The 25,000-nt window shown below is 42.8% G+C and overlaps 2 protein-coding genes and 1 long non-coding RNA gene across 11 annotated transcripts in view; 1 reads left to right on the forward strand and 2 right to left on the reverse strand.

Moving 5' to 3' along the window:
* The window catches only part of LOC113585041 (nuclear factor 1 X-type), a 91,082-nt gene extending 89,394 nt beyond the window's left edge, over window positions 1-1,688 (reverse strand). For all 9 annotated transcript variants that reach the window (XR_004776994.1, XM_035534892.1, XM_035534888.1 and 6 more), the window contains exon 1: window positions 1,599-1,688. Coding sequence is in view for 8 of the 9 variants with exons in the window: in XM_035534892.1 (XP_035390785.1) it covers window positions 1,599-1,601 (3 nt within the window). In the remaining variant the exon portion in view is untranslated. The remainder of the gene's footprint in view (window positions 1-1,598) is intronic.
* Window positions 1,689-1,993: 305 nt separating this feature from the next.
* On the forward strand, window positions 1,994-21,415 carry LOC113579977. The gene is made up of 3 exons (XR_003410932.2): window positions 1,994-2,081; window positions 20,329-20,372; window positions 20,647-21,415. It is a non-coding gene; the product is annotated as an uncharacterized LOC113579977 (long non-coding RNA).
* A 1,698-nt stretch (window positions 21,416-23,113) lies between these two features.
* Window positions 23,114-24,089, reverse strand: dand5 (DAN domain family, member 5). The gene is made up of 2 exons (XM_027014250.2): window positions 23,640-24,089; window positions 23,114-23,386 (listed from the first exon to the last, which is right to left on the reverse strand). The coding sequence occupies exons 1-2, from the start codon at window positions 24,087-24,089 to the stop codon at window positions 23,114-23,116; spliced, it is 723 nt and encodes a 240-aa protein (XP_026870051.2).
* Between the last annotated feature and the right edge of the window lie 911 nt (window positions 24,090-25,000).

The raw sequence follows: 25,000 nt of genomic DNA on the forward strand, positions 1-25,000 counted from the left end.
TTATTCATCTACCCTTATCAATATTACCACCGCAGACGAAAGTGTTCGCTTAAGGCAGAGCTAAAACAGTACACGCTTTTTAACATGAGTGAAAAGGTATAGCGATTCCTTACAAAATGCTTTTTAAAATAATTTTCAGATGCTTTTCTTTCTTTTTTCATAGCACTGCCTCTACACCTGCCCAGCAGCAAACGATTGTTTTCCAGGTGAGAGGAAGCGTGTGTTTGGCACTGTTATCCTTTAGACAGGCCCTATCTCCAACCAGGCTTCGAAGCTTGTCGCGTATACAAAACCAGTCATTAATCTGATCACGTGTAGGGTCTTCATCTTCATATCAGAGCAAGGACTGCGCCTTTCTCCCTCCTGAGGACTGCTCATCCAGGTGTGCTCCAATGGGACGTTGCTTGTAAGAAAATAGTTTTTTGTTTTTTGTCATGATGAAAAAATGCTTGCCCTAGGCCAGTTCACTTTCACATTCAGATCCTGACTTACTGCAGTGGGTGTGTCAGCATGCCCAAAAAAATTGTTTTGAAAGAGTAACATATTAAAACGAAACGTCAAGACCAGATGAAACACTTCTGCAGACTAAAGTTCTACCACATACCAGATGCAATATCAAAAATGAATAAAGCCAAACAGTACTTTTAATACTAAACACCAAATACCACTTTTAATACCGAATACCCAACACCACTTTTAATCAACACAGTACCCTGTCCGTGAGACTTGAAATTAGTTGGCAAACAACAGCTGTAAAACAAATCAAAAAATCAAGAGGCCACAGAAACACAGCCCACACACATCGTACATATGCAACGTCAACGTCTTGCTTGTGAAGGATCCCTTCAGACAGGCACCTGGTACAGCAAGCCAGCAGGGCCAAATTTATCCCCATTATCATGATACCCATATGCTGGATATGTGTGATTTATCTCTCCATAACTGGCTACTATCACTTTTAGTCTCATATAAAACACCAATATGCCGTGACAGTTGATTAACATCATGTAACAGCATCATGATGTAGTTTCACTGCGGAACAGCTCCCACCTACTAGACATATCAGTCACTGGGATATGCTAAAACTGTGGCCATGCGATATCCCTATATCTGTACATGGCGTGTGAATCTGCACTGCACCTGGGGGAGAGATATCCTTAGATTTGTATATCTCTTTAGATTTGTATATGTATTTTTGTATCTCTTTAGATTTCTGCCATTGATACTATCTGTGACTAGGGCATGCAAGTATAAATAAAGCTATAAACTTTAAAAATGCTATTCATCATCAATACTCAAGGAAATTTTCTAACTTTTTACTAGGGAATTATATATACGTATATATATATATATATATATATATATATATATATATATATATATATATATATATATATATAAAATATTTGCATACTTTATCTCTCTTTCACCCCCACCACCACTACACACACACACACACACACACACACACACATCAAAATTTCATAGTTACACTCTAGTCTCCTTAGTATGTAAGAATAACTCTGTATTTTAATTTTAAAATCTGAACAGCAATTTCTTAAAATAGTGATAAATATATTAATTCAGACAGCACGTACCATTGTTGTGCAGGGGAATTTGCCAACAGTCTCAAACACCCATCTCCTTTAAAAGTTTCCAAAAAAAAAAAAACAGGGAAGAGGCAGAGAGGGTGAACGGGTGCACCACTCGGTTTCTTCGGTGATACCGGAAGCGAAAAAAAGAACTCAACAAGTCGGCCCGTAGCCCAGAGTTTGTTCTGTCTTTTAAAAGTAAGCTTTCTGGAGCGTTGAACGGGAAGACCGAAGGCTTATCCTCGAGCTCGTTTGCTTGGCGTCATTTGAACGGTTCCGGCTCCCTTTCGACGTTTCTTGCATTCATCGCAAACTGTCATCGACCGCCGCGTTAGAAGACCCGATGTCGGCGTTTCTCGTCACCGGGACCGTCGGGGGACTTCGCACTGATCCGGTAACGTCAGCAACGAAGCTGTGCGCGATCGCCCGCGTTTTTAAAAGCGACCGAGTGCCGAAAACAAAGTTTCCTGGACGAAACAGGGCTTGACAGTGAGTATTTAAGTTTGCAACTACGACTTAAAAGCCATTTTCGTACGTTTCTTCTTTGTGCATCTCTGCTTCTTCCTTCCTTGTCGACTGTCCCCTCACTCTTGATGTGCCATAACAGGACCCCTTTTCTTCGACACCTCCTCCGTCGTAGATACGCGATGAAAGTCGTCCGCAAACGCTCACGTTGCAGTCGGTAACATGGCCAGTCCACCCAGACTGCGCACGCAGAAGCTTAGCCAGAGACCCTTCCCGGTGCTTAACGTTTATGGTCGCCGCATGTCATAACCACCGAAGATTTTAAAATATCGCACTTTAGATTTTGCCGTTGCTCTCAAAGCGTGAATAAGTATTGATTTTCGTGGCCGTGCACCCGGTTGCTGTGACCATGCGTGGTTAGCGGGCCGGGATAGCGTCGACCAGGTCAATTATTGATAACGAGAGCGACTGGCAGTCTGGTGTATTCCGCGGCAGGCCGGCGTGGCAGCTGTAGCTCCGGGGCATTAGCCGGGCTCTGGGCAAATCACGGGCGACGCGGATTACCGAGCACTCAGACAGCCTACACGCGCACACGACCGAGAGGGGGGGAGAAGGCTGGTATAGAAAACGGGGGGTGGCCCACATTACGCTCCAAAGATATAAAACCCGCAACAAAAGTGGCCTGTGAAATTATGCGTCACACTAGACGAGTTTATCCTTGTGGATATACAAGCATATTTCAGTTGCAGTTGAAGAGCTGCATGTCATCAGTGGTCTTTTATAACTCGAGCCATTACGTTGCAGTTCGTCCGACATGGTAGAAAGGGTTTCCTCCGAGATCATATCCGAAATCTGTCATGCAGTCATTTCAGATTTCAGCGCGACAAGCTCTGATCCCGCCAGGGTGCTGCACGGTATTTGCGCTATCTGTCATATCAGCCCCAGACTCTCAGGCCTTAAAGTCAACTGGTAATGCAAATGAATCGTTGCGAGAATCAATAGGGGAAGTGAATATGGAAGTCAATGAAAAACAGCACTTTATATTTTTAATGATAGCCATAATGACTGACATAAGAATATGGCAAGAAAATGTATACTAGTTAAAACAATGTTTAGATAAAGGTGATCTATTTTGAGTTTGTAACTCTAATGTCTGTAATTAAAGGATAGAGAGTAAGAGAGAAAAACTGAATCGCTGGCTTAGCCTATACCTAGGTGCCCTGACTCCCATAGAATACTGACAGTCTACAACCTTACCCCGCCTGTGCTAACAGATTACGTGGCGAGCCACGTTTTCATGTAGTGAAGATGCTCGTATCTGTCTCTTAACTATTTCTTGAACATCTTGCTATATGTATTTGCCATCCAGTCAGTATTTATAGATTTTAAAAGGCGTATAGACATTATTATTCATACTTATGGCTAGAACAATAAAAAAAGAGTTTCTTCCGCTCTCTCTCTCTCTCAATCTCTCTCTCTCTCTATCTATCTCTCTCTATCTCTCTCTCTCTCGTAGTTTTTTCTTAATTCAAACATTTCCCCAGTATTTTAGGAACTACGGGGATGGATTTTTCATTAAACTCCATTAGATATGCGAGTATTTCTTCTCCCCCCAAAGGACACGGTTTGCAATTACTTATCCCAAAAGTGACGGCAAAGGTGGAACATTCCGATTAAAAATTGTGATATAGCATGAGAGTACTCCACGCGTTTAAATATACATTTTCAAATCAAGGTCCAGTATTCCATAATGTACCACACCTGCAATATGAGAACATATCAGTTACATGAACTATGGAGAACATATACAAAGGAATCGCTGGAACCCAAAGCAATAGTGAAATATTTTCTATATCAAATTGTTATTAATTGTTGATTGTTGATAGTATTATTAGGAATATTGTTGTTATGGATAATAATAATAATAATAATAATAATAATAATAATAATAATGTTATAATAGTAATAACAACAACAACAATAATATGAATAATAATAATAATTATTATTATTATTATTATTACTATTATTATTATTATTATTATTATTATTATTATTATTATTATTATTATTATTATTATTATATACATGTATTTTTTGGACCTTGGTTTCAAAGCTGGGCTTCTGAAGTAGGATGTGCAAATTGGACCATGCCTCATGCCTTCTTGTTGTGAATGAGAATATTCTTATTGGGTTATAAGTGCATAGTTCACTTTAGTCAATAAACACTAAGAAAGAATTGATTTACTCTTTATGATGGAGACTATGGATCATTGTACTATTTTTTGTATTTTAGCTACATATAATTAAATTATGTTATTTTATTTATGTTAATTTAACTAATCTTTTTTCAAACAATTCTCCTTTCCACTCCCAATTTTTACAAATAGCAAACTATCAATATCTGATTCTAACACATATACATGTAAAATTGCATACATGAGAAAAATAATAAATTAAAGAAAATCTTTTATAAATGATTCATGAATTTTCGTTATAAGTCTGTCCTTCGGTTTTTACAATAATGTGTTTAAATCAGTCTAATAGAAACTGTCATTCTAAGACACCACCTTACACCATATTTTCAATATTTCGATCAGATTTATTATTCTAGACGTTCATGTTTATTATTCTCTGTATATTATTCAGATTTATTCATTTTTATTGTTCTCTGTGTACGAGTCTCTTAATAATCAGTCTGTAATACTTTTTAAATGATTCTTAGTACATTAAGGTCAATGAATTAATTGTTTAGGTTATTTATAAATATTTATCAATTAACTGTAATAGCCTATTACGTCATGAAAAATATTTACAATAGTGTACAATATATAAAAGAACTTTGAAAGTTTGTTCTATCACTTGACTTTACATCATCCGCATTCAGCTCAGTTTGTTCCCCGTTTGCAGATAGTTACTTCAGTTGCAATAAAGTGACTTTCGAGTTGCTTGAAGGAATATTTTAAACGAGACCCTTCATTGGCTAACGTTTGCTCGTGCGAAATAGCGCGAGGCCCACAACGTTTGCATTAGCCATTATTTTAAGCGTCGCATTTTAAGCACCCTTCAGGTGCTGTGACTCCAGCTCAAATGGGTTTCAAATGACTGACAGTAGCATAAAGATTCGTTCGCTCCAGTCAAGCCTATTTTTATGAATGAATGAAATAATTTAAAATACTTCAACTTACTTTGAATCATTTTAAATATTCAAAACACTCCATATTAAAAAAATACCCCCACCCCAAACACGCACACACCAACACACAACGCAACTGATGTCTGTCCTCTTTCTAAAACGTGGTCTACGCTAGTTTTAATTGAGATACATGTTAAATCGAAAGCTTTTGGTTTGGTTGGCAGCTGACTTTCTTATAAATAACCTATTATTAAACTCGTCGTTGCAACGGTCACACAAGTGCTGCTTGTGCTAGGTTTCAATTGAATGCCGTATGTAACAGGCTATTCACACTTCTGCACAGAGCTAAGCTTCTTCCCATGAGTCTTTCACAACAGCTACGGAGAAGATTTCCACGTTTAGCTGGAGCTTTGATCAAAAACCGCGTGCTCAACACCATAGCTAAATTCTGTGAAACTGTACATTTGATCTCTGATTTTATTGAAATCAATAGGCCTGGCTGTCAAGATTTTGATGATACTGGAACAAACTGCAAATATATCTTTGGGAACATTTCCTCAGATGGCTCTTTTGCACATAAAAAGTGAACTGTTTTCTTAAAGATTTAATAATGCGTTCCAGGGCGCGGGACTTGAACACAGTCAAACTTTTGTTGGCGCGAATCTATTGCGGCCTAATTGCATTCACACAGGGAAAGCTGCGCTGAAGTCGGCGAGGGTACGCGCCACTTAAATTAGTTCTTAGTCTAATGACAGTCTTGCGCTGCCTTGTTGACCACAAAACATCTTAATGTGCCCACAATGCAGCATGCACCACGCTGTGTTAATGGCCTTCCTGGCATCAAGGTAGAGCTACTGGTTTTCAAAATGAAAGAACATTTACATTACGTCATCATTTAAGCGGCGACCAGCTCGAAGGGACGTTTTTTTAAGTGTTTAAATAGCTTAGTGCCTAATAAAAACTAGTTTATTCTAGATTTATATATAGATACATATTCATCTAATAACTATAAAAATGCGTTTAACCATTTGGGCTCAATGATGCATAAAATATAGGCTATAGATATCGGTTGCTCCCTGGTATAGGGCGAATAATACATACTGCAACATCAGAATGAAAATATCCGAATACAGTTAGAAATCAGGACAGGCGTGAGAGGCTATAAATTTATTACGCTGCCTGATGTCAGAATCCTCGTGCCAGCCATCAAGTGCGTAGGTAGCATCTCAGATAGGCATGTTATTTGCCATTTGATGCCTTCACATATTTCGATAATTGATCCTAATGTCGCATAATCAGCTATGTTTGATAAACAAAATAGTCTAATTCATTGGATTTGTATGCCTTAAGCTTCCCGAGACAACCAAAAGGTCCGCGTAGCCTTAAGATTGGGAATAAAAGTGCCAAAATATCATTTGGCAAATCTCGTTAAATGGACTATAGATATTAGACCCCCTTCATAAAGTTTTATAGTTTCCTTTTTAGATTATGGAAGCAGAGTTCTAACGGTTTCGACACCAATGAATCTGAGAGGGAGCTACATCATAAAACGACTCTCGAAATTATTTCACTTCAGCTTATGTGCATGACCACTGAAATAGCCTACAAAAATGGCTACACTGCACATTACGAGGCCTGAAACTATCAGTTAACGTTTTTGTACTGAAGTAGGCTTCTTTCAGTTATACTCAAATACAACTTTAACCAGTTAAACACTGATAACTTAATTATACAATTATATAGTGTTTGGAAGTCACATTTTTAAATATTTGTCTTAAAATAATTACCAATATATTGATATCAATAATAGTGATTGCAAAATATCAGCGTGACCACGGAATCATATTGCATTTTTCATTCGAAAGAAAGTTAACCGTTTCTGAGGAGACATTTTCATATACTCCAGTTAAATATTTAATTAACTTTATTTACGTGTATTCTCGTCAAGCCGTGGCTTCAACGGACACGGGTTTTTTCCCCCTTGTCGCTGATTCCGTTATAGCATTCCAAAACTGTCTACGGTGGAGCTCTAGAGAGAGAGAGAGCTCGACGGAGCGACAGAGAAAGGTGAGGCAAGCCAAAAAAAAAGAAAAAAAGTTACAACCAGGCAACAAAGTGGCCAAGAATGCAACCCCTGGCATAGGCAACGCGAACTCTTAACAATCCCCCCATCTTAGGAGTTTTTATATAGACAAAGAAAGAAACAAAGAAAGAGCGCAAGTAAGAGAAAGAAAGAAAAAGAAAAAAGAAGAACGGAAGGAAAGGAAGGCAGGATAGACCGAAAGCGGTAAACGAGGCCACTGAAGTTTTTTTTGTTGTTGTTGGGTGGGTTTTTCTTTTAGCTTTCTCCACAGTTACACTCACGTCTTCTACTCCAGGGTTGATAACCAGCTCGCGTGCGTGGTTGGCATAACTACCAGGGGGGCGCGGCGACCCCCTCGCTTATCTCCTGTTGACACCACAGACCGCAGCGGCATGATATCCGTACGGACGTCTGGCAAACTACCGAGACCTGCGTCCGACTTTGACACAGACCGCTGTTTTCACGACGGTTAAGATGTCCTTCTCTAGAAGCGGTTTAAACGCGACGAGCTGAAATAAAGTGGTTTGTGATGAACGTGACTGCGCTCGAGCTGGGTCGTTGCTATGCTACAGGTTGTTGCTAAAATTGGTACTAGGAACGGGCAGTCTGTAGTGATGCAGTGATGATAGGATTATATGTTGAAGATTGAAAGATAGAAGCTAAAAGACGACAATCCAACAATAGTGGGACTGCTGCTCAGAAATGACAATTTCCCTAAAGTGAAATCATGGTTTGTGTATGCGTGCATGTGAGTGTACACACAAGCACTTTCCTGGCTCTTATTTGAAGACAAGTGCTGATACACTGGAGATTTTCTTTGATAACACACACACACACACACACACACACACTCACATCATCTGTCCATACCCTTCTCTTTAACTCCCCCAACCCAGCACTATGTGTTTGCCCTCATCTGCTCACTTGGCTGTCTGTTCATATTGTAATCACTATCATTAAGAATGGCTATCTCAGTCCTCATCCAAGTCTATAATCACTATCAGTAAGTATGGATATCTCGGTCCTCATCCAAGTCTTTGTTACCGCTCTTCCATCACTAATCTATTGGCACTATGCAGGACCCCCAGACCAGACACTGCAGGGTTGCTGGTTTGAGTCACTAGTCTGCGAGGTAGGGATGCTGTCACTGGTATGCTGTCGCTGAGATACCGTCACTGCGATGGTCCTCCATTCTTTTGATTCTTTTGAGGGCACCTGATCTCCAACTGGTCCAGAGCTTCCAGAAATTTCTGGACCCTCCCCATTTGTCATACAGATCAGGCATGTTCAGACTCACATGTTCAAATACTGATAGTGATTAAAGGAGGCCTGGAAAAGTGTAAAAGACTGAAACAAAGGGGATATAGCCTGGGCTGAGCAAAAGGTTTGTTTTTCATTTCCTCTCTCCAAACCCTGCCCCAGAGCTGGCGTTTTCAGTAGGGTTTTCTACTCATCCTGATATTTTTTTGCAAAAAATTCTCCAAGTGACTGGTGATTGCAGCTGCCTTATTAATATTTATAACATCCCATTTGTCCATCCACGCATTTTGAAACATTTATTTTCGGACAGCACACCCTGATTCTCTGTATTCAAATAAGTGAAGCCACTCTGGAGACGAGACAGGAGCGCTTATGGTTGTGTACTCAACACAAGGCATGAGCACAGTCCTCCTCGCAGGAACAAAGACATTTAACACTAAAGATCTGACGTAAACCAAGTGCTGAGGCAGAGGTCAAGCCCACCCTGCTGGCCCCTCCCCTTCTGCACCCAACCCCAGCTTGCCCTTGTCAGAGTGACGCCACCGGATGACCTTCACCGAAAATGCCAGATCACGTTTGCTTCTCCTCCATTGTGACCTTATAAGCAGAACACATGGCTTATGGCCCATAGCGGGTGGCCAGTGCAGCCTTGTGTGGTCATGTTAGTCAGCTGGCTGGCCTTACATGGTGTGGCACTGTCCTCTACTTACAGCTAAAACAGACCTGCCAAACCGAGCAAATCATCTCCATTTTGTGCCATCGCATGACGTGTCACATGAACCAGCCGCCATTTTGGGTCCCAGAGCCGTTTCCCCCTAGCTTAAGGGACACTCCACCCTCTGGCTTCTTCCTCTGGCTCTGATTGGTCACCAATCATCGTCTGGCCTGCCAACAGAGCTATTCAGGCCAAATGCCACACAAACCTCCAACCTCGGAGTACATGCCTTGACTTTGATTTGATGAGGCCAGCATCACTAATCCCACCCTCCCTTTGCATTGGCCATCCTCACAGCCTTTCTTGAAGCTTCCAGCAGGCAGCCATGAGGCCTGAGCCCTGGGTTGGCACTACCACGGGGTTTGGATTTTCAGATGAGCAAGCTCTAACAGGGAGGCCTGGTGGGGGTGGGGGGGGGTCCATGCCCTAGCCAGGGGGCACTGGTGGATGTAGAGGGGGTTCATTGGCTTGTGATACAGCATGGCGGAGGTGTGAGTTATGGGGGTCCCTGGGCATATGGGGAAGGGGGGGTTGGATGGTTGAATGAGTTGGGAGAACACTACTAGGCTTTTGGGGCCAAATCTGTGGGTGTGTGGGGGAACTGGAGGTCAGTGCAAGTACCGCTGTGTGCTTGTGCACACACACACATGCACATGCACGCGCACACATGCACGCGCGCGCATGCACGCGCACACATGCACGCGCACACATGCACACACATGCACATGCACACGCACACATGCACGCGCACACATGCACACACACACATGCACACGCACACATATGCACACACACACACATGCACGTGCACACATGCACGCGCACACACACACACTCACGCGGTCATTGATATAACATGAGAGGCCGGAAGATTTCAGAGTAGACTACCTGTGGATAAAATTATGTTTTATAATGTTTTTCTTGATTGTTTGTTTTAGAGCACAATTATCATTGTGTTGCGCTGCTTTACTTCTTTCAAGGTACTTTCATATTGTATTTATAATTTGAATATATTATGCACAAACAGGCCAAATTACAAATGTACAGATATACAATAATTACATGTGGTATTTGTTTGAAACAGCGTTATGCAAATAAGTGTTGTCTTTGTTCCCCAGTAGAAATGACTTGAGTGTAATTGGCATTGGCAAGTTTTTAATAAAGAGGGTTTAGGAGAAAAAGTCTTTGTTTTTGGATCATATTCACTCATTGATAATAGGGGGATTAATTCTGACTGTGCAACTCTCTCAGTCTCTTTTTTCTTTCCTTCTTTTTAATTATTTGGCCAAGACGCTGCTTTCATTTATCTTCAGCACCCAACACCCACCCCTCGCTCCCTCTCTCACACACACTTATTCCAGATTCCTGGCCCTGTCCTCTTGGCTTTTCTAATCCATCACAAATCAATCCATCTCTCTCCTCCTCTCCTCTCTTTTGGAGAAGGAGTCTCACCTCGGCTCCCCATTTTCTCTTCTTTCATGTAAAAAAAGCAAAGGAGTTATAGATGAGACAAAGGAGCTGGTAAACGAGCGATACATAATAAAAGTGAACTGGTAAACCATAAAGGAGTTACGGACGAGGAGATGCTGGAAGAGGAGTTTTGGGAAGGAGCGCAAGGACAGAGGACAGAAGAACATGAGGGGAAGGAACCGAGGAGACACGCCGAAGCATAAACGAGAAGCATTTGGCTAAAAATGCAGTTGAAGCAATGAATATTTATGATGAATCAATAAAAGTGTTCTTGCACACACACACACACACACCAATCTGTGGCAACACTTGGTGGCAGCAAATGGAGAACCAGCTGTTGCAGTCTGACCTGGGCATCTGGGAAGGGGGTGGGGGGCTTTGCTTTAAACAGAGCAGCTCAAATGTAGTACTACATTCTCTCTCTTTTTCTCTTTCTTCCTCTTCCTCTCACTTTCTCGCTCTACCCCTCCATGTCTACTCTCTCATCCAGACTTATACTGTATGTGCCCAGACAAACCATAACACACACGCACACAAACACACACACCTCTGTGTCATAAGCTCCACTGCCTGGCTGTGGTGCCAATACTGGGCAAACTCTTGCCTGGGCCTTCTGCTGCCCCAGATAGCTTCGCGTGTGTGTGTCTGTGTGTGTGTGTGTGTGTGTGTGTGTGTGTGTGTGTGTGTGTGTGTGTGCACGCGTGTGTACGCGTGTGCTCACAGTGCTCCAGATGCTGGGGAGAGAAAGGATTAGTGCACAGAGCACTCTATGCATACTGCTTCTCACACACACACACACAAACACACACACACACACACACACACAGAGTCATCAATATAAAATAAGAGGCCAGCAGAGCTCAGAGTGCACGTTTCATATTCACTCATAGTAATGTATTAAATCTGTGAATTAAACCATGAAAACGCCCCTAATCTCCCCTCGGTGAGAAAAGGCTATCTTCACTTCCATACATGGCTGGCTTCACCCCAATCCCAGCACAAAGCCTCCACCTCATATTAGTTTCCATATCATCTAAAACACAACCGTTACTGCAATACAAAGGGGCCCTGAATAAAACTAGTGCCCTAACAACTTAAGCAGGGCAACTTAAGCAGGGCAAACAGTGGGCTGCATCTTTCTATAGGGCCATCAAAACCGTGTCATGTAGTCACCCTTAACTCGCCTTTAATTTAAAACTAGTTTCCATTCAGTCCGAGCACATTCCCCCACTGTTCCGCTGTTAGCCGTGTCCATCCGTGTTCACCTGCGTCCACTCTCTGCTGGGATCAAGGCCGATCATGCACATGTATGTGAGACTATACGTTTGGCCTGCTGCGTGGCATCTCCCGGCAGCGGGAGGCGTTTGGGAGGTGAAGCTGTCCCAACACTCAGGTCCAGCCAGCGTAACGTATGGAATAAGGGTCAGGCAAGAGAAGGATCGTAATGAGGAGAGTGTGGTACGGTGGCCTAGCGGTCCGGTGAAGGGCCGTTGGCTGCATTGTTCCACCGCTCCCAGACACATTTGTGGGGGGGGGGGGGGGGGGGGGGGGGGGGTGGTGTGAATGCAGATGGTAGACTGTTCAAATTGGCAAGAGGACTGTGAGAAAGTGTGTGTGAGTGAGTGTGTGTGTGTGTGTGTGTGTGTGTGTGTGTGTGTGTGTGTGTGTGTTTGTGTGCGGGTGTACATGTATTGTACGTTCATCTGTACATCTTCACATGTGTGGGATTTGGGAGGAATGGAATGTGTGTGTGTGTACTGTGTTGAATGTGTGTGTGTGTGTGTGTGTGTGTACTGTGTTGAATGTGTGTGTGTGTGTGTGTGTGTGTGTGTGTGTGTGTGTGTGTGTGTGTGTGTACTGTGTTGAATGTGTGTGCATGTGTATGCACAATTGGTACTAGTATATCAGTCACTGGTGTGTGTGAATAAGAGAAAGGCTGTGAATTAAACTTATTGCGAAAGAGGTAGAGATTGGTAATATGAACATAGTGGCAGAACTTAGTGGTAGTGTGTGTGTTTGTGTATGTGTGGGTTTAGGGGGGCTAGAGTAGGGTACTAATTTGGTAGAATTAAAGAGCAGTACACAGGGCACTTTTGTGAAAGCAGTTCTGGGTCTCATCTACCCCCATGAATACTCAGGCTTGAACACACACACACACACACACACACAAATACATAGCTGAGAGTGGGCATCAAGCCACATTACCCTGGGCAATATGGAAATATACACACACACTCACACACTTTCTCACCAAGGGATGTTAACCACAGGCAGTTATAACGCTACCTCTGTGATTCTGAGGAGAGAGGATCTGTGGCCTGTTAAACTAGGGCTACATATCCCTGGGCAATATGCAAATGTCCTCATACACATACACAACATACATGCATTTTTTGGGCCTGATTTTTTTCTTCTTCTCAGCATTCTATTCTTCAAATGGAATTACAATACTACACCTCTGACTAAGTCTGAGACCTGCTAAATTCAGCTGTGTCCTGAAATACAGCGCTGTCCTCTAACTCCCGCTCTTACTCTACCCTTATCGGCGTCTCTACTCGCCCAATAACCCCCAAATGCTTCTGGGCAACAACACAGTTTTATTAACACAGTTTTATTAACACAGTTTTATTAAGTTACCATGGCTTTTTCTCTGTTTTTTGGGGGGTTTTTTTTGGCATACATCAACTGCTCTTACTAAGGACATGGAGGTTGCCATGGTATTGGTGAGCAGCAGAGCAGTGCATTGTGTGTGTGTGTGTGTGTGTGTGTGTGTGTGTGTGTGTGTGTGTGTGTGTGTGTGTGTGTGTGTGTGTGTTATAGCATCTGATGCCAGCCTCCTCGCTCAGCCTCAGCATATCAAGAAATGCAAAGTGTCAAGGCTATGAGACTACGAGAGAACATAACAAACAAATGAAGACTTACCAGTCTGTCTGTTTATCTATCTATCTATCTATCTATCATCTATCTATCTATCTATCTATCTATCTATCTATCTATCTATCTATCTATCTATCTATCTATCTATCTATCTATCTATCTATCTATCTATCTATCTATCTATCTATCTATCTATCTATCTATCTATCTATCTATCTATCTATCTATCTATCTATCTCTGTGCATAACACTTCTATTATACATAGAGGCTTTCCGCAAGTCCACAAAAGCTCAGATCCCGCCATACAATCTACATGCAATTCTACAGGGTCTCTGGCGCCCTCCTTTGGGTTTCCATGCAAATCACATCCGTCTTTTCAGGACTACATCTCGTCTGAACAGTCTTGCCGAGTGTGTTTGTGTCCTCTCAAAATACCAACTACATTGTTGTCAATCCATCACCTAGGACGCTCCAAATTACTTCGATATTACATGACTTTATTCTTCTGGAGTTTCATTTGAAATATATGGCCATCGATACGGGCCATGAGCGTGACTGATCCCCACGGGTATGGGTCGCGAAAAATAAATGATTCGAGTTTCATTAAAAAAAAGCCCCATCATCTTCTTAAAGAGGATTATGTTATAATTGTCTCACTCTCTGATTCCTATCAGAAAGGGGCCGGGCGAAATCCAGTAAAGTTCTTTCTTCTAATCTTCTCAGCGGGCAGAATGAGGGCAATTACGAGTTATTAAAACCCACGGTTTGAGCAGCGGGCAGAATGTGTCCGCCACTTAACGGACGACGGTTACTTTGCGCCTCCAGCTGCGTGGAGAAGCAGGCCTGGCTCATCTAGGGGGACTGAAGGCGAAAGAAATGAAACGCGTGTTTAGGCTATATCCTACTAAAGAAATGAAACGCGTGTTTAGGCTATATCCTACTAAAGAAATGAAACGCGTGTTTAGGCTATATCCTACTAAAGAAATGAAACGCGTGTTTAGGCTATATCCTACTAAAGAAAAGAAACGCGTGTTTAGGCTATATCCTACTAAAGAAATGAAACGCGTGTTTAGGCTATATCCTACTAAAGAAATGAAACGCGTGTTTAGGCTATATCCTACTAAAGAAAAGAATCGCGTGTTTAGGCTATATCCTACTAAAGAAATGAAACGCGTGTTTAGGCTATATCCTACTAAAGAAATGAAACGCGTGTTTAGGCTATATCCTACTAAAGAAAAGAAACGCGTGTTTAGGCTATATCCTACTAAAGAAATGAAACGCGTGTTTAGGCTATATCCTACTAAAGAAATGAAACGCGTGTTTAGGCTATATCCTACTAAAGAAATGAAACGCGTGTTTAGGCTATATCCTACTAAAGAAAAGAATCGCGTGTTTAGGCTATATCCTACTAAAGAAATGAAACGCGTGTTTAGGCTATATCCTACTAAAGAAATGAAACGCGTGTTTAGGCTATATCCTACTAAAGAAATGAAACGCGTGTTTAGGCTATATCCTACTAAAGAAAAGAAACGCGTGTTTAGGCTATATCCTACTAAAGAAATGAAACGCGTGTTTAGGCTATATCCTACTAAAGAAATGAAACGCGTGTTTAGGCTATATCCTACTAAAGAAATGAAACGCGTGTTTAGGCTATATCCTACTAAAGAAATGAAACGCGTGTTTAGGCTATATCCTACTAAAGAAATGAAACGCGTGTTTAGGCTATATCCTACTAAAGAAATGAAACGCGTGTTTAGGCTATATCCTACTAAAGAAATGAAACGCGTGTTTAGGCTATATCCTACTAAAGAAATGAAACGCGTGTTTAGGCTATATCCTACTAAAGAAAAGAAACGCGTGTTTAGGCTATATCCTACTAAAGAAATGAAACGCGTGTTTAGGCTATATCCTACTAAAGAAATGAAACGCGTGTTTAGGCTATATCCTACTAAAGAAATGAAACGCGTGTTTAGGCTATATCCTACTAAAGAAATGAAACGCGTGTTTAGGCTATATCCTACTAAAGAAATGAAACGCGTGTTTAGGCTATATCCTACTAAAGAAATGAAACGCGTGTTTAGGCTATATCCTACTAAAGAAATGAAACGCGTGTTTAGGCTATATCCTACTAAAGAAAAGAAACGCGTGTTTAGGCTATATCCTACTAAAGAAAAGAATCGCGTGTTTAGGCTATATCCTACTAAAGAAATGAAACGCGTGTTTAGGCTATATCCTACTAAAGAAAAGAATCGCGTGTTTAGGCTATATCCTACTAAAGAAATGAAACGCGTGTTTAGGCTATATCCTACTAAAGAAATGAAACGCGTGTTTAGGCTATATCCTACTAAAGAAAAGAATCGCGTGTTTAGGCTATATCCTACTAAAGAAATGCTCATGCAACCCACTATGATTGGCAAGGTTGATTGGGAAACTGAACTGGCCGACACGTGAAAATGTGCGCCGCTGAGCAGATGGTGCCGGACTGAATGGAGATGTAGGTATGTACCTGTTTATTGTTTACTGTTTCTAAGCTGTTCATGAAATATTTAAGGATAATTAGGTTAGTTTATTAAGGATAATTAAACCATGAGTCTGACTCTGTGTTACAGCTGAAATATAACAAAATGTACAATACTGTAGGAAGTCTACCTTTGGCCTGTTTGTGAGTTGCTGTATTTAAATGATGATTTTTATTTATATATATATATAGTGGATTAACAATAATGAAGATTTTTGATAGATAGATAGATAGATAGATAGATAGATAGATAGATAGATAGATAGATAGATAGATAGATAGATAGATAGATAGATAGATAGATAGATAGATAGATAGATAGATAGATAGATAGATAGATAGATAGATAGAGGAATAATAATAATTGATTGTGAGCATTACAAAATGTTAAGCAACATTAAATTAATCAATCATTTATGCAAATCATAATTTCCATGTACAGAGGTCAAGGAGGTAAAATGACACGTTGAGGTCAGTACCAGGCTTCAGCTCACAGGGTTCACACTACTGCGTGGAGAACATGGGGTTAGAGTTCACACTACACACATGGAGAACAGTACTGAACAGATTTCATATCGCGACAGAACAGGCCAGTGATACCATCTGTTTTACACACAGACAGACACACACACACAGACACACACAGACACACACACACACACACACACACACACACGGAGCAAACATCAACACATGGCTCCAGTAACTGACTGAACAGAGTAAAACCAACCGGTATAACTGTTCACATAGAAGGTCTAAAGGAAAGGAACGGGAGAGTGTGTGCGTCTGACTCTGCCTGCCAGCCGCTCTGCTCACATCTCCTCGGGGGGGGTACAGTGAAGCAGGGCACTGTGGCTGGGAGGATGGAGGACCGGGGGAAGGCTTCTGTCTCGCAGGTGCTACGTGTTAAAGCTGCACAACATGCCCATTTTCCTGGCATATCCTGAGGACCAGTGGCCCACCCCCAAGGCACTTGTTCCGTGTGTGTTAGCTTTCCTCCTGTATTCATAATGAAGTTAAAACTGTGCAGTGCAGATTTACAGGTGGAGGGAAGATCACTGATCAGAGTGGGAAGTGGATGAAATGGAAATAGGGACCAACAAGGGATGAAAACACATGGAAAATAAAAAACTGGACTATAGAGTCCAGATCTGGACTATAGAGCACATACAGACGCATATATACATACATACATTGTGTGCATGTGTTTGTGTGCATGTGTTTGTATAGATCTGGACTATAGAGCACATACAGACGCATATATACATACATACATTGTGTGCATGTGTTTGTGTGTATATATATATATATATATATATATATATATATATATATATATAGTTATTTATTTATTTATTTATTTATTTATTTATTTTCCATGAACTAGATGTGCCATTTTCATCTCCTATGACACACACACTCATCACTTTAACTCTCCCACAACACACACACTCGTCACTTTAACTCTCCCACAACACACACACTCATCACTTTAACTCTCCCACAACACACACACTCGTCACTTTAACTCTCCCACAACACACACACTCGTCACTTTAACTCTCCCACAACACACACACTCATCACTTTAACTCTCCCACAACACACACACTCGTCACTTTAACTCCCCCACAACACACACACTCATCACTTTAACTCCCCCACAACACACACACTCATCACTTTAACTCTCCCACAACACACACACTCATCACTTTAACTCCCCCACAACACACACACTCATCACTTTAACTCCCCCACAACACACACACTCGTTACTTTAACTGTGGGTGACAAGGGCACCTTGAGCTGCAGATGTTCTCAGTGATGACAGATGGCATTGTGTGTGTGTGTGTGTGTGTGTGTGTTGGCATCATGCAGGGACAGCGGGCATAGACCATGCCAGCTTACCGCCACCTGCACTCTCTAAAGCTCAGCCCCGTGACTCACCTCCCTTTCCTTGGCCTTGTGTGTGTGTGTGTGTGTGTGTGTGTGTGTGTTATAGAGACAGAAGGAGGGTGCACACGCTATGTAGATAACATGACCAAATGAGCTGTAGTTTACCATCAAACTAATAAGATGAATGCAAAACAGTGGTAATGAAAATGTGAAATTATAAAAATGCATTAAAATATATGTACGACTGCGTTCCAACCAATATGGAGCAAACTGCCATTTGTAATCGACATATTTGTGCCAGTTGGAGTGTCAACAGTCCAGGCTGGAATCGTGACCATACTGTTGCCTGCCTTTTTGTTGAAAACTCATACAAACCAGGAAGTTTAATTGATGACAGAGACGCTCTAATTATGTAATTTATCTTCATGCAGGCACTGACAAGTTGGATTAGTTTGGTCTGGCTGGAAAGGGCAAAGAGAGAAAGCGAACCAACCAGAATCATCCCATTTCCCAGTTCAATTAAATTTGTTTTTCCTTTTTCTATCTCCCCCTGCCCCTCCTCCCTCTCCCCTGCCCTGACTCGCTCTCTCGCTTTCTCTCCCACTCTCTCTCTCTCCTCTCTCTCACTCTCTCTCTCTCTCTCCCACTCTCTCTCTCCTCTCTCTCTCTTCTCTCTCTCTCTCACTCTCTCTCCCACTCACTCTCTCTCTCCCTCTCTCTCTCTTTCTCTCCCACTCTCTCCAACTCTCTCTCTCTCTCTCCCTCTCGCTCTCTCTCCCACTCGCTCTCTCTCCCACTCACTCGCTCTCTCACTCTCTCCCACTCTCTCTCTATCTCTCCCACTCACTCTCTCTCTCCCTCTCTCTCTCTCTCCCACTCTCTCCCACTCTCTCTCTCTCTCCCACTCACTCTCTCTCTGCCTCTCTCTCTCTCTCTCTCTCTCTCTCTCTCTCTCTCTCTCTCAGTCTCCCTATATCTGCCTGCCTGTCTATCTCTCTCTCTCTCCCCTCTTTGTATGGAAGCCTCACCACAGGTCTTTCAACAACTCCATCTTCCTCTGGACTGCAGTAACTCTAAAACAGATGTGGCACTGCCCACTCGCCAAAGATCATTATAAAGCTGAGAGGTTCCACTGCAGGTCATGGTGACTAGCTTTGTTACCCAACATAACTGGATGAAAACCCCATCCATGCCTTAGCGACCCTCTGCGGTGATGAGCGACACTGCTTACGTTTGGCGTGCCTGCCGTTCTTGCACTTTGCCGAATCAAAATGGCTCCCATGCCTCTCCTGAGCACTCTACGGCCTTTCTGAGGGTCCCATTTCCTGTTCTCCCATTGTGCAATAAATGAACACGCATTATCTGCAATGCAACACTGAAGAAACCTGCAAATGGGACACAGGTCCCTTTTCCTCTGCTGAAGCCTGGCTCTCCTCTGTCTTTCGAGGCTTTCACAGGTCTTTCACTGCGGTTGGTAGCGCGCAGTAAGCTTGTGCCGTCTTCTCTCCCGGGCAGGTCACGCTCACTTTGTCTCTCAGACACGTCTTTTCTCGACATTCTCACCAACATCTTCTCTCAGTTCTTATTCAGTTCAGTTCATATTTTTAGGTTAATGATAACAATAGTGGTTCTCATTCATAAGTAACAAAATAGTAATCAAAGTAAAAAATGTGACAATAAATGATAAACTAAATAAAACAAAATCAATAATAACAGTGAATATATTAAAGGATATAGATAATTATTATATACAGGGCGAGGTGGGTGTAGTAGTGTTTTTCAGTCTCAGACTCTCCCTTCTTCCTTCTCTCCCATCTCTCTCTCTCTCTCTCTCTCTCTCTCTCTCTCTCTCTCTCTCTCTCTCTCCTCCAGTTATACTGATTCCTTTGTTCTTTCTGTCATTCACCTTCTCTCTCATTTGTCACTACAGCAGCTACAAGCGTTCCCGACTCGCACATGCATTGAAACAGGCGCTCTCAGATCTGTCCCACTGCCCTACTGGGTTTTCCCGGGTTAAGCGGGCTCGTGATCCGCAGTGCCCATCCGCTTTGGCACACCTGGGCACGTGTATAGCACGCAGGGCAACGGCAGCAGGCCGCTGGTTTGTGAGGGGGGTGCACAGGAGGAGAGACAGATGATCGCCCAGCATGATCCACGTCTGCCCAGGGTGCCCCCTCGTTAATGCCAAGTCTTAATTAACTTAATTAGAGGAATTAGAGTCGTCAAGTGGCACAACTTGCAACTCACAGGTCTTAATCTAAGGGTGAGTAAAATGTGTGTGTGTGTGTGTGTGTGTGTGTGTTCTCCATTAGGTATTCCACGAGAAAACAGCATTCATACCTGCATGTTAGTCCATGTGAGTACCTATTCTCTTAATTTTCAAATGCTAAGAACAGCAAGTTAGAAAGCTGCAATTATGCTGTAGATATTTTCAGCTCCCCACTCACTGATTAGTTAAAGACACCGCTGACACACACATGCAAGCACATGCACATGCTCTCACACACACACATACACACACATCCTGCTTGTGCGTGTGCGTGTGTGAAACATCTCCAAACAGGCTCATTAACGATCTCTTCTCTGCATTCTAAATCCTCCATTGTGTCCATCCCATGATGCAATGCAAGCTGCCTATGCCCTGCGGCAGCGTCTCCCTGCGGCCAACGTGTGCCAACCTTACCCACCTGCTCCTGGACACCCCGTCGCTACGGAGATGGCCCCTTAACCTTACCTTGGCATTTGGGTCTGAAGAGCCTGAGGCGGGTGGGCAGAGCCCCACCCCCTGCGTGATCCATGCACAGGTCCAAGCAGTTCATCACGCACGCCTGGACCGGGATCAGAACCAGGACTGGAGTTCAAAGGCTACAGCCCAATGCCATGTAGTTGAACAGATTCAATACGCAGTAGGTCCAACTGGAGTGCTCTCGTGGGAGGGGGGCTAGGCTCAGCACGGACCGGAGCCGTCGGGGATTTCATCTCGGGACCTTTTTTTTCTCAGGCAGGCTGCAGAGAAACTGGGATGGATGAAGTGGGCTGGGTTCAGATGAACCCATAGAAAGCAGGATTACAGAGCAGTCATTATTCCTGAACAGCAATTATTCCTGATACGAACGCATATGGATGCTGTGTGAAATTTACAAAACCGACTATCGTCTCAAAAGGAAACCCGTAAAATGGCATCTGATGTAAAAATAAATAAATACATTTTAAAAAATGTTAAAAATTAAAAACTTGTAAAAACGTTTCTGTGGTTTCGTGCTTCAAAAGAACCCAGGCCACTTTTGTCTAATGTACTTTTAATGGTGCTTCTCTCTGCTGTGCGATCCCAGCTCAATTAGCCTGCTATTCCTTGTTTGCTCAGCCACACATAACCGCACCGCTGTTGTCATTTGTACCTTTTAAGCGATAACGAGCTCATTTAGCGAGGCCCGCCGATGGTTCCGTCTCCCAGAGCAGCGGTCTTGGCACGGGAACGCGCCTCGATCCCCCACCGCGCGCAGTCGCAGCCTGGGAACGTCGGAACGCGCGCGTTAAAGGACACGTTCTGCTGCACGTTCAAAATAAACAGCCTCCCAGTGACATCTGTGGAGGTTACTGCTGCAATCAAAACGCTTTGCTTTATGGTTCATTATTCCTCTCTCTCTCTCTCTCTCTCTCTCTCTCTCTCTCTCTCTCTCTCTCTCTCGTCTGTTAAGACAAGGTGGGCTGCCCTTGAGCATTATAAGTAGTAACGCCAAAGAGAGCGGTTCGTATTGGGGGTTTGCGGACTTACTGCGTCCGCACTAACGGTGTCGTGCAATTTACTTCCCAGAGGCAGTTAGCAGCGATTTTGACAGCCTGCCAAGGCGACGTACAGCGGCCCCTTGTTTCCCCTCGAGGGCTTTTCGTATAGGATGAGTAAACTTTTCCCGCGCCAGGTGCCAGAAAAGCTATGAATAATACTCTTATTTTCTGTGGCGGAGTGTTGAGAAGACTCGGTGGCAGCTGGCCTATAGGAGGACAGGGATTCCCACAGTATTGAAAAGAGTGATTATGTATAATAGCTCGGCCGCGGGACGGGAGGACTGGGAGGGGCGAACAGCGATGTTTACTCTTCTCGTAACGACACTTAAAGACGCATTTAGGAGGGGGACGTGTTGAACGAGGATTTTATTTAAGACAGTTAATTAAGTGCTGGATTGTCCTGGAAACTCGGCTACTGACATTCGCTACGATTGGTCCAGACAAAATAGAACCAAATGTAAGAAATGTTAAGTTATATTTATAGTATTTCTTTGTCATATAGTTCTAACAGTATTAAGCAAAACAATAAAGTCATTTTATTGATTCATTATTGCTGGATTATAACATATAACGTGCATATTTCAAATGTATTCAATTCAGAACCTATCCACACCCGTATTGTTTTATTTGAAGATTCAAAGTTTAGGCTATACTTGGATTCAGTTCTATCTATTATAATAAGTCTTTAGTTCTTCAATCTATAAGTTTTACCAATAGCCTATTGGCCGAGAGAGAACACAAAGAGAAACTATTATAGCCTATATTAAAAGAAAAGTCTCGTGCGTTTTCCAGAATGAGTTGGTATGTTTATCTTACGACTATTACAGCATTCAATAATAATACGAGAGAGGTCATTGTAAATAAATATCTATCTTTATAACTTAAAAGCAGTTAGTGTCAAAGTTTACAAATATACTGGCGAACAGTCGTACAACAGCGACATCTTTGGGTAAAAGCATGCAATGATATAGAAAAGAGGGATTGTATTCCGCTGATTTGTCAGGCGGTAGCTAGGATACACATTTACGCTCCAGTTTTGGAGCACTTCAGGTTAACAAACAAAACCGAAGAATGCCGGAACCTACTCTGGTCCTCTTGTCATGTTTGAGAATGAGGCACAATCACATAAGAATTAATTAAAATATTATGTGGTGAAGCGCTCAGTTGTCTCTCTCGCTCTACAAGCGAGAACACACACACACACACACACACACACACACACACACACACACACACACACACACACACATACACACACACACACACACACACACACACACACACGAGGTCGTTATAAATACATGAAAGACGCTATAAATGTGTCGCCAGACTCTCCACTTTTCCTTCCTCTCGACTGGTTTCACATTTGCACTCCTCCACCACCATCACGTGCTTCTCTCGAACCTGTGTTCCGCAGCGCAGGATCACGAGCACGGTGCGCGCCTTGGCTGGGGCGCAGCGCGAGCAGGGAGCGCTGTGGTGTCCGGTTGATTCTCCGTTGGGTGGCACGAACAGAGAACTGCACTGACCAAAGCACAACTTATTGTGAACGCTGGCCGCCTCGCACCCCTCTTCCGTTATCCGCTGTAAATATGGACAGAAACATTTAAGTCATTTTAGAAAAAATAACGTGTGACATCCATTAAGATTATCACCTATCGGGAGTCAATGTACATCTAAAACCATTGGGGTTTTTTGTTTGTTTGTTTTTTAAGAAAAATCCAGATTTTAAATTGGACTAAATTAGCTCTGCGTTAAAATAAAAAATATATCAGATGAGGATACCGTTCGTCGGCAACAAAGACCTGCGCACGGCTCTCAGGTGAGAGGAAGTTACCTGCGTGAAGGGCAGCGCCGAGCAGCTTTGCTTGGTGATGTCTTTAGGAACGAAAGGTAGTGACAAAACCTCCCTGGCATTTTCGTTTCTGTGCATGACCCTCTGCCACATCTCCAGACCTTGTCTCTTCTTCGCCTCGGTGTCGGTGTAGCTCCCGTGCATGTACGGGAGAGAGGCAACTGGTTTAGCAGCAGAACTGGACGGCCCCGGACGGCCGAGGGCCAAAAAGGCCGGAAACGAGCTTCGGTGCGGTGTGTCCTTCAACTGTGCTCGTTGTCCGAACATGCCTGAAGCAGGCCTAAGAAAATGCGGGCTGACCTTAACGGTTCTTACCGATCCCCGAGTAGGTTCGTCTGGTCCGTTACCGGAGGACTCGAAATCTTTGGGCACGCGTTTTAGAAACCCCGCAATGTTGTGTGTGAAAGCGCACGTCACAGTGGCAAGCGCCATCAAAAAAACGACGCTAACCAGTGAAGTCATCTTATTCAAACAAGGATAGTATTTACGCAGCGGCAGGTTTATTGTAAAATAGAATAACGTGCCAAGTAAACGTGCCGGTTGCTGAGTGTGCGGTTCAAGGTTCCTTATGGCGCCCTTGCAGTCTTTGCTGAGATGTCGTCCTGTACCTGACACTTATATAGGTCTTTAGGATTGGGTCCTATTATCCCATAATTGCTAGAGTAATTCCTATAATTTCAACATCACCCTCTTACCCTATAGGAGGCCAGGGGAAACTTCACACAAGGTTTGGTTTTACAACAGGTGAGTTCGAACGGAGGTGGCAAGTGTGACGCGTGAACCTGTCTCTTCAGATCAAGCCGTGGGAACCAAAGAATAAAAGAATTTAAAAAATAGAGTGTGAATAAGAATATTTTCAGTTCAATTGTTTTAAAGTCCTGACCTCGCAAAAGTCACAAATTAAACTCAACAAATTCTCTAAAAAACGTATTTTATTTCGTAAGTCCACTGCTGTCGGTCTGGAAAAAAAATGGCAATAATAAAAAGACGGAATAAAGCCATTAAGCAAAATCAAAACCCATCAAAAGCCTCCTAAAATCTGAAACATCCTAAAAGGGACTGTGTACAGCAATATATATGCATAGGGATTAGTAATATATGTAATCGTTTATAAACGAGAACCTTTTTGCCTGCTATTCTAAAACCATAATATGTTTATGACCGAATGAGTTGCCATGTCAACATCGGTTCAAAAAGCCTGACGATTCAACAAGGTTTACGACCCGCACGTTTAACCCCTATGAAGCTTGCACGCTCTCGGAGGATGCTGGACTGCATGCGCACCTGCGACTTGCACTTCAAAAAACATAAAAGGCAAAGCGCGAGGCGTTCCAAATCGCCAT

Source organism: Electrophorus electricus, chromosome 16, assembly GCF_013358815.1.
Source record: "Electrophorus electricus isolate fEleEle1 chromosome 16, fEleEle1.pri, whole genome shotgun sequence".
In the NCBI taxonomy this organism is placed as follows: domain Eukaryota; kingdom Metazoa; phylum Chordata; class Actinopteri; order Gymnotiformes; family Gymnotidae; genus Electrophorus; species Electrophorus electricus.